Source organism: Jatropha curcas, chromosome 11 (assembly GCF_041381405.1).
Source record: "Jatropha curcas cultivar XTBG-Jc1 chromosome 11, XTBG_Jcur_1.0, whole genome shotgun sequence".
Taxonomy (NCBI): Eukaryota; Viridiplantae; Streptophyta; class Magnoliopsida; order Malpighiales; family Euphorbiaceae; genus Jatropha; species Jatropha curcas.
Window position 1 is genome coordinate 826,664 of NC_143161.1, and position 10,498 is coordinate 837,161.

A 10,498-nucleotide genomic window follows, 5' to 3' on the forward strand; every position below is an offset into this window, starting at 1 on the left:
ATCTCACAATAGAAAGGGTTGAAAGCCCACAGCCAACCGATTGGTGGATTGGGTAATTCAGATTTACAAAAGAACAAGCTTTTGGCATTTTCTCATTTGCAAGAGAAAGTTATTGGAAAGAAAACTGCCAGAGTGAACCCATGTTTTGCATTAATAGATGTTAAGCTCTCAACAATAGTATAATCCAAAAGACATATCAAATGTATATATAGCAATACATGTTGAATGAGAAAGAAAAATCAAGCAGTTCCCTTGAATTTCTTTGTAATGCCAGCGAAATATTTCCCCTGGTGGAAAGCTTGCTCAAGCTCTAGCTGAGAAGGCTGTCTGGAGCCATCCCCTGCATAGGTTCCTGAACCGTAAGGGCTGCCTCCCTTCACCGTCTCCATCTCAAACATGCCAGCTCCAAATGTGTATCCAATGGGGACAAAGACCATTCCATGGTGAACAAGCTGGGTGATGGCAGTCAAACTGCATAGTTTTTGCATTTGACAAAAAAAAAAAAAAAAAAAAAAAGGAAAAAAGGATTTCAGAACATGCAAAGTAAAATATCAAGAGAACGTTACAGAAGCAACCTTATTTTTTTGAAGGCCTTGTTTGGTATAATCAACAAAATTTTATGGAACGATTTGAAATTTTTTGTTTTCATTTTTTGTGTGAAAGAAAATATTCATTTACTTTCATAACTAAACTAAATTCTATCTTTAGTAATTCCATCAGATCAAACAAAAAGTGAACATTTCTTTCCCTATCTTCTCATTCCATTAGACAGACAAATGCAACATAAGATGTGAGAGACTTGGAGAAATGAAACTTACGGAGTGGTCTCCTGCCCACCTCCCTGAGAACCAGTACTGTAGAAAATTCCAGCAGGCTTTCCTGCAAGTGCTTGTGTTCGCCATAGTCCTCCAGTTGCATCCATAAATGCTTTAAATTGTGCAGCCATCATCCCAAATCGAGTAGGGAAACCAAAAAGAACTCCATCAGCCTCTGCAAGCTCACTGGGTGAAATGATAGGTACATCACTCTTTGGTGGTGCACCCATTTTTCCAAGGACATCTTCTGGCAGTGTTTCAGGTACCTGTTGATGTGACAAATATGTTCAACCAAGTGAATCCTAGTCTTAATTTGGAAGAGAGAAAACCATACACATTGGAAAAGGAGATGGAACTTATTGTATGATTCTGTTAATAATTTGAAGATATCTGACAAGCAAGCAAGAGGCATTCTAAGGAGAATGAGAGTTAAATGCAGGCAACCAAAAGTGGGAACATTTCTTGCAAGCCATATAGCAAAACCCAACCAGCTTGAAGAACAAGAACCGTGTACATTCCACAGGAAATAACAAAACAAAAAAATGACCTTGCTTTGAAGTTCCAGATAGCAAAATTATTATAAAATATAGTCATTCAACTAAAATTATAAAATGAAATTGACATGCAAATGAGTTTCTCAAATCAAGATTTCTAGAAGTTGTTATCATTCACAAACCTGCCACAGTTTCACTTCCACTCCTTCTACAGATGCAGCTCCTTTTCTAATCTCTTCAGCTAGTTTTGCAACATGTCCATACATGGAATAGTAACTGCAGAAGGCACCAATCAGTTTCTAGTGGTCAATTAGATGCTAGTGTCATAAGCATTAAAACAAAATCACAGTTCAAAGGATGACGTAAAGTTTATTTAATTTCTTATTAACTTTTCAAGCAATTGTCATTCAGATAATATCTCAATGCATGACAGTGAAAAGGAAAGGGAGATTTAGCACATCTATAAGTTACCTCAACGCATGATAATGAAAGAAGAATGGAAGTAGGAAAACAATATGGAACAGTGGATTGGCTAGGTAAGCATATATCAAGGAAATAGCTTTTGAAAACTTGATGATATAAAAGGACAGTAATCACCATAAATGCCTAAATGTAGGTGCATGATAGGACTACAATGACACCATGAAAAAGAGGATTTGAATATACAAAGTCAGGACATCATGGCATCATTCACAAAAAAATATATACCTAGCTGGGAGCAGTTTGTTTTCTAGAATAAAATAGCACATTCAGATGGCGATCCCTGTGTATTCCAGGCCATGACAATGAAAGCCATTTGTGATGTTTTATCCATATTAAATTACAAGCCAGGAAATAGTTTCAATTATGATGATTACTGGGGCCACAAAATTAAAAGCAGGTGCTACCATTATCTCTTCTCCTAATTATATTTTCAAAGAGTAGGTCCAGTTTCACAATCACTTTTTCTTGGTTAATACCTAATATGAGCATAATGCCCAAAAGCTGTGTCAATCTTATTGTTTAAGTCACTTGCTCCACTTATTATACCTAAAACCTTCTGTCTTATACATACTTGTATTATTGTGAAGTATCAAAATGAATGGCAAACATTGAAAAACATGATTTTCACACTAAAAATCCATCTATGAAAAAATAGAAAAAAACAGGAAAATAAAAACAAATTTATTTAGGCCACAAGTTGTTTAGATATTGTCATATTGATTATAACATAACAATCAACCCTTCTAAATTGGTAAAAGAACATATCTTGTTTGTTATCCAATCTCCATGTATTTTCTTTTCCTTTTCAGATTCCTATCTATTGATATTCCTCGATTGAACATGAAACAAAAGAACAATACAATAAACTTAGACCCCCTATACCCCTATTTCAAGCGCATGTTGTGATCAATTTATTTATTCCTACCCAAAATAAATTAAAAGCCATCAATAAACGAACTAACTGAGAGTAAAAAAAAAAACAGCAATTCCAGAATGAAAATTGATTCCTTGAATTATCTTGAGGATACATGAGTAAACTCTCGTCAAATTCAGTGTCAAAATCCAATTATCAAGATCGAATTGAGCCTTATCACAGAATTTCATCCAACAGAGTTTTCTGAAGGAGCTATTTCCCATCCAATAAAACAATAAAGAAACTATCCACAACAAAAACAAACAAACAAACAAACAACATTAGAAATGGAGGATCCAAAACAACAAAAAAAGAATAGCCATCAACAGTCCGAGTAAAATACATCAAAAGAAATCAAGAAATGAGCAGGTAAGTTTCAATGCATTGAAAGATACAAATCAAGAAGAGGACAAGAAAAGAGGGGATGAGGGGCAAGTAAAAACACGGATACAAAAGAGAAGACAAAGAGATAGTAATGCTTACATAACATAGATTTTTGAAGCCATTGATAGAGTTCTGTTCGTCTGTGTATCTGCGTCAATTGGCAAAAACGTATTATGAAAGAAGAGAACGTAATTGAGAAAAAGAGAGAGAAGGAAGAGTAATTTGTGAGAGGGAAGAAGACAAATGGCCCCTTGTATTTATGTTGGTCTCGCTCGAGTGGGCTATAATTAGTTTGTTAAACGCTTTGTTTATAAACCACTAATTGCATCATTAGTTTAATCTTTGGTCTTTGTTTATTTTTTTTAATGTTGATGTCATGCCCATCATCATTTTCGTAATAATAAAAATTAAAAAATTAAATTTATAATTAAAAAAAATTCTCTTAATTAATTTAAATTTGCAAGTAAATATTTTTTTTTTTTATTATCACTCAATCAAAACCCATAGTTATTATTTAACTACTATAATTAATTGAGATTCTTTAGATTATATGTATATAACTGTTATTAAATAATTTAAAATCAAAAAAATTTAAATTGAAATACTTAAAAAGATAGTATTCTATTATAGTTTTTGTGATTGTTGAAGGAGAATAATTGAAAATTAAATTAAGAAAATAATTTAAGAAAAGATTTGCCACCAATAAGTTGACATCCACCCATTTGTAAGGATGAAAATTAATTTTAAAATATTTACAAGTTACATAAAATATTAAAAAAAATAAAAATAAATGATAGACGCCAATTAAGATTCAAAGGTGAGTTGTCAACTATTAATATGGAGGCAGAGGCAGAGCCATCATACAATTCCTATTTTAGAAATGCTTGATATGAGATTGGAGAATCATGTTCTAGAAGCTAATTGTTAAATTGAAAAATGGAAACCCTAATTTTATGCTATTAGTTCATTTTTTGATTTTGTTTTTCCAGGTTTTCCAAAATTGAACCTAATCAAGATAAAGAGTTTCAAAATGTTTTTCTGAATAATGCAAAAAAAAAAATGCAAAAAAAAAAAAAAAAATTAAGAAAAATGTTTTTTTGAAATATAATAATTTTTAAGCTTTTTATTTATTTATAAGAAATTGGCAAGGGTTCAAGAGGTGCATCAAATGGGTCCCAAACAATAACTTAGTTATGAAACTAACAATGGGGACGATGGTGCGATTAATTAGAGGAGCCATGATATTGTGTGTGTGTGTGTGTGTGTAGAGGAATCGAAAGTAGGTAGCAATGGCCCTTGTCTTCAAGCGTGCTCGTCAAAGTATCCCATTTACTTCCTACTACTCATTTGCAGTAATTATAAGATTGCCATTACAATAAGTACAAATTATCATGTGATCTTCCTACTTTAACTTACTTACATCTCTCTCTCTCTCTCTCTCTCTCCCCTTTATGCTCTGCATCATTATTTAGTTATTCTACCTGCAATCAGTGTTCAACAAGTTTAATTAATCATCTTCCTACGTTTTTTTTGAATATTAGACTAATTGTCTTTTGAGATTAGTACTTGTTTCGTTTCTGTAAATTACTTCGTTTTGAAATCGGTGGCTGCGTCTTCGATGAGTGCTTTTTATGAATTTAATGTTTAATTTCACAACAATGTGCGTGATTTATCACGTAATCACTCGCTTAACGAATAAGTCTATCGTGCTTATTTGTGGGGGCGATTGGACCCACAGTTCAGGGGCTTAAGAAGGAGAAATATTGGCTTGTGATCCACGAATGCCAATGGCCCCTACCGACAGACCATTGCTTGCTTAGAAGGGAGACCAAAGGTTTTTCTGAATCTTTCTTTCTCGTATATAAACGTGAACCCTTCTACTCTCTAATCATGGCTTCAAATTTGGCTTTTTCTTTTCTCGGTGGGTGATTGGTTGGTGAAGCTTTCTTGTTCCTTTATGGCTTCGCCACTAAACACGTTAGCAGTATGTTTCATTGCGTTCCATGTTTTGCCACAATCCTTCTTTTCTTTCAACAAAATCAATAATTCCGACACTGTTTGGTCAACCTTGCAACAGTAGCCAAGTCAAAAGGATGATAATATATTAAAATGGTGTAAAGAACCCATGCGAGAGAGTGAAACTTTAAGGCCATTAGGAGAGGAAATTTAGTAAACTGATTCGAACATATCTTTACTTCTAAAAAAATGGTTGTAAAGAAACACTACCCAAACGCAAAAACAAGTTTAGACAGATTGGAAAATACTTGCTTATAGATTGGGCTCCTAACTTGAAATGTACAGTTAACCAGGCCTTTCGAAGCCCAAATAAGGCTTCAGTAACCAGACTATGAATTGCCAATCTCGATCAATTGCAAAGCAACCAAACCAGGCCCAGAAGATAAACCAAAAAGCTTTCGATTTTCATTTTCTTGATTCTGCAATGTAAAAAAGTTACCAAAAAGATTCAAGAGAATCTTGGCATTAAACTTGTTAATAATCGCAGTAAGCTTCTCAAATCAATATTAGGAACAAAAAATAAGATTAGTTTGCTGCCCACATTTTTATCAAACCTTAAACGTGTCAACCTTTAATGAGATTAATTAAATTTTTTTGACAGCAATACCCATAGTTTTTTTTTTTTCTCCAATCCAGCTAATTAAACAGTTAATATATATATATTTTTTACCATTTTAAGTTAAACAGCTAATTAAACAGTTATATTTACGAAATATTTAAAAGCTAACAGTTACTGAAACAGTTAATATTACTGAATAGACCCATTAAATAGAGAATTTAGTATAGTTTTCACTTCATTATTCCAGAAAGAAGAGAGAAGCAAACTTTTAAATCACTTCTAAATTTGGTAATCAATTAAAACAGTATTCAGCAAAAGTTTTTATTGATAGACCTATACCACTACAGAGGAGACAATGACTTGCATTGATCTATTGCTCTTTCTTTCTTATATATCATTGATTATTCACTTGAGGAACGTCTTTGTCAAATAAAAGAAAACAGAAGAAAGAACATTATTAAAATAGAAAGGGTAGAAATAAGAATACAAACACTAGGCTTTTGGAAATTCTACCAATAGTAGCATGTCAAATAAAAGATAAGGTAAAGTAAAAGTACGAAACTTTACTTCTTTGAGGAGACATTCACTTCAGTTTGAAGCTTCTTTCTTGTCCCCAGTTATTTTATTCCACGCATGCCTCCGTCGATACTGCTGACTAACCACAAAAAGAACAAATGGTTTGTCTTTTATCTCACTAGGCAAAACACAAATTCTGCATCCCACCTACTCTTGCCCGATAAATAATTTCTAAGAAATATTTTAACCATATAATATTCAGATAATTCTTTTTCTCATTTCTGACCTTTTCTTTATATATATATATATAATTTAAACAATACTGGAGGCAACACATTTAAGTTAATTGAATGTGCGTACCTTTGCTGCTTCTGGTGGCTTGACTAGCAGAATCAACCTACCAACACCAGTTACCAACCTAAGCAAGATTTTCAGGTCAGATGAACAGACATCAACTTCACCTGAGATTAACTAACTAATATGACTCCACCGACCTAAAAATTTGAATAGACTCTTAGCTTCCAATCATTCATAGTATAGAATAGGCGTAGCATCTATCTGGGTTCACATTTTTATGCTTAAAGACAGATGCACAGAGTCACAGATCAGGTTATGTTTAATAAGCTGTAAAGAAATACAACATATCATATTTTAGTATATATACACTGAAATTTACATCTGATGACATTCCATTATGACTTTCCAGATGCAGCCATTTACTGAGGCTCTAGACGTTTAACTAAGACTGAAACTTCATAGAAAGCTGCAGTAAAATATGATCCAGCCACAGAGAAGGAATGATTACTAATCATATTAAACCAATTAGACATTAATAATTAGAACCAAGTAAGCTCAAGCAACCTACACCACCAATTAATGCAAATTGTCGACAGTAGTTGGCCATGATAATAGAGCAAAATCCATCACAATTTCAAAGGTAGCATAACTTATTTAAGAGTGAAACGAGCAAGCAAAATAGAATATATAAAAAGATGGCCAAAAATTAGCCTTTTTTCACTTGTGCAAAATATTGAACTAAGGGGAAAATCCATTACAAACATAAAAAGGAAAAAGGTCGTGGTTTTAGAACAGATAATACTAATAATGCAGACAGTTGCTTAATTTAGGGTCGACTGGGAGTGCATCAACTAGAAAGTAACATCACATAAGCCAGTATTAGATTTATAAGTAGCATAAAGCTAATCTGCACAAAAATATTCTTCATCTACCTGCAAAAGGACAGCTTGGATATTTCCTTGTCGATAACAACCTTGGCTTAATTACTAAATGATGATGATCAGTGCAAACTTCAGAAAATAGCTTTTAAAACAAATATGAACTCCCTCCAAAATTTCTCCACCCCACTAAACAAGTATTCAAAGCCCTCACAGAATCATTGTAAATCAAATCTTCATTCGTTTGAGCCATAAAACCTGTTTTAGGAAGGATTCTATAATCTAGATAGCATGAGAATTAAATCTGATAGAAATCATTTTCCATTTCATGTTTTAAACAAAAGCACACTATCCTTTAAGTACTTTCAAATGCCATTGCCACTTCTCATTAATACCATCCATTCATATCAAGAGCTCATATTATAAAATAAAATAAAATAAAAACTATCACGACCTATTCAGCTCTAAGAATAATTACATATCTACAATATAAATTGAAGTAAGTCGCTGAGAAATTTTGAGTATCAAGGAAATTCTGACCGAATGCGTTCCATCTCCAAGCTCTTGAGGGAGAACCCATTATTCCCCATGTTACCCAGAAACAGAAAGCCAGAAATAATATAACTCTACACCAGAATGGATTAGGGGCAGCAACGAGTTGAACACAATCGAAACGATGCTTATTCAATGGCTGTAGAGCAGTCTCAAACAAACTTAAAAGGATTAAAATTTAATTTAAAATAAACAGGTTTTGCTTCCTGCTTTTTTCTAATTTCAGGATTTTAAACCAAAGTAACTGTGATATCCTATAAAATTTATGATTCAGATGCTATTCATCGTACCTCCAAATTGAAAAACAATAAGGTACTGTAATATGAAGAAGCAGGGAAAATAAATCTAACGCGGTTGAGAGAAAATTTTCTAAATTGTGATATATTACAATTTTAAGTAACAATTTGAAACCTTTTCTATTGCAACATTTTGGATTCAGAGAGTAATTTATTAAATGTACAAAATTTTTTTTAAAGGAGCATATCCTCATCAAACTAATCTTTTTCTTTCATTTGTACACAGAACAGAACCATCCAACAAAGGAGAGAATCCATACCAAAAAAATACAAACCCAAAAGTCCCCAACTCACCTCCATCCATAACCGACAGCTACCTCAATCACTCCATCAACCGACAACCAGTTAGCGTTTGCACCAAACTTGAAGCATTTCTCCTTATCTTCTCATTTTCACCCTCCACCAGCCCTAGACATACCTCCAGAATTCCTTCCCTCATGGCTTTCCCACAAAATTCCTCACTGTAACAACACAAAATATTCAAAGTGAAAAGCCCACACTGAACTCCTCTCTGGCTTCCATTTTTAATCACCTTCACCAAAACCCTCAGACATCCACCAATCCGACCCATTTCCTCTCTCCCTTCCTTACACTTCACCAAAACACTCAAGACTTCTACTGCTCTCTCCAGCCCCATACTGCCTACCCTTACCAAAATGGGCACTGCCCCGCATTCCACAGCCCGCCTTCTATTATCAGGAAAAGAACAGATAGCATACAACGCCGTTGCTGCTTCTTTCACCTCTCTACCTTTGCCATAATTTAGTAGTGCAACCAACGCCTGAATCGCATTCGGGTATGATCCGATTGTCGCTTTGTTCACTTCTACGACTGCCAGACTAGTCAAGATAGTGCAGCCTATGGCACGGCTATCAGACGAGCCAGCCCGGAGAACCGCGACGACACGACCAATTGCCCCTTCCGCTACTAAACCCACCTTGTTATCGTCGTCGAGTGAGATATTTAGTAATAGAGATAGGGCTTTCTCCTGGAGAACCGACTCTGGTGAATTGACACAGTTGAGAACAGCAGACACGGCTCCAGACTCGGTCAGCTGGCGGCGAAGGGCATGGTCGAGTTTGGTGAGTCTGGTGAGCTGGGAAAGCGAGTCGAGCTTGGAGTTCATAGGCGAAGATGGAGAAGTGAGATTGGCGATTAGGGTTTGAGCTTGTGGTTTTTCAGATGGCGACTGCGTTTGGTTAGGCTGTGATTTTCGTGGAGAGAGGAGGGTATAATTGGAAATCAGACTTCTAAGAGCATGGTTGGGAATGAGAGGAGGGTGTTCAGGAAGGGGTAATTTAGTGATTGGGCAAGTACGATGGCCGGAGTCTAGCCACCGCTGGATAGAAGCACGGTCAAAGGTGTGACCCGATGACAGGATTACCGGGTCGGACATTATTTCAAGAGAAATCGGACACTTGAAATCATCCGGAAGCTGAGTCGTCATTTCCCCCAACTCGTGACTCAAATTTTGAGTCTCTCTCTCTCTCTCTCTCTAGATGAAGTTCAGTTTCTCTCTCTACAACTTGGGGAGGAGGTTTTATGAGGTTTTTGGAACTGCTTTCGGGGGAGAAAGAGGGAGGAAGGGAGGGAAGGAAGGAGAGGGACAGAGGAGACAATTTCTGCTTCGTAGCTTATGTGAGGCTAACTAAGCAAGTGAGCGAATGGCGGTTTTGCCCTCACTCTATTTTTATTTATAAAATAGTGGTTTTGAAAATTGAAATAGGGGACCAACGACTGTTTATCTCTTCTTTTTCTTTTTTTTTCCTTTTCTCGGAAAGCATTTCTATTTTTCTAAGCCAAGAGATTAAAAACCTTAAATTTCCACATTGGAAGGAAAAAGGTTTTAATAATTCAATAACTAGGTTAAAGTGTTTCAATATTTCTGATAGACATATGAAATAATTCAGTATTTTTTAATAATTAATATTTTAATTTGTTTGGTAAAATTAAAAATATAATAAATAAAATAAAAATTTTGGAGAGGAAATCAATTTTCCTTCATTTGGAAGATTGAGAAAAGCTAAAAAGTGAAGGACTAAAGCAAATTTACCTCTGAATTTCTTTTAAAATATTTAAAATAACGTATTTTATTTTTTTTTAATTAAACCTCTAGACCTTTTTAGAAATGTTGAAAGATTATATTTGATCTTTGAATCAATTTAATGCATAACTTATTTTAATAAATCAATTAGTTACTTCAACTCAATTTAATTGTCTTTTATTTTTTTACTCTGCACAAAAAATATTTACTCGAACCTTTTCAATATTTCTAAACAATTCATTAATTTTTAA

The 10,498-nt window shown here is 34.3% G+C and overlaps 2 protein-coding genes across 2 annotated transcripts; both read right to left on the reverse strand.

Annotated features, from left to right (window-relative positions):
• Positions 1 to 125: 125 nt before the first annotated feature.
• On the reverse strand, positions 126 to 3,348 carry LOC105649418 (NAD(P)H dehydrogenase (quinone) FQR1). The gene is made up of 4 exons (XM_012236054.4): positions 3,189 to 3,348; positions 1,492 to 1,585; positions 819 to 1,081; positions 126 to 471 (listed from the first exon to the last, which is right to left on the reverse strand). The coding sequence occupies exons 1-4, from the start codon at positions 3,209 to 3,211 to the stop codon at positions 240 to 242; spliced, it is 612 nt and encodes a 203-aa protein (XP_012091444.1). The 5' UTR covers positions 3,212 to 3,348; the 3' UTR covers positions 126 to 239.
• A 4,913-nt stretch (positions 3,349 to 8,261) lies between these two features.
• PUB8 (plant U-box 8) lies at positions 8,262 to 9,846 on the reverse strand. The gene has a single exon (XM_012236055.4). The coding sequence runs from the start codon at positions 9,648 to 9,650 to the stop codon at positions 8,526 to 8,528; it is 1,125 nt and encodes a 374-aa protein (XP_012091445.1). The 5' UTR covers positions 9,651 to 9,846; the 3' UTR covers positions 8,262 to 8,525.
• Positions 9,847 to 10,498: the final 652 nt, after the last annotated feature.

Bases quoted from the DNA above. Each gene is read 5' to 3' on its own strand.
- PUB8 (XM_012236055.4), bottom strand. From the start codon at position 9,650: ATGACGACTCAGCTTCCGGATGATTTCAAGTGTCCGATTTCTCTTGAA.
- LOC105649418 (XM_012236054.4), bottom strand. From the start codon at position 3,211: ATGGCTTCAAAAATCTATGTTAT. The intron at 1,586-3,188 runs GTAAGCATTACT...TGCCTTCTGCAG, and splicing joins GCTTCAAAAATCTATGTTAT to TTACTATTCCATGTATGGAC. The intron at 472-818 runs GTAAGTTTCATT...AAAACTATGCAG, and splicing joins GGTGGGCAGGAGACCACTCC to TTTGACTGCCATCACCCAGC.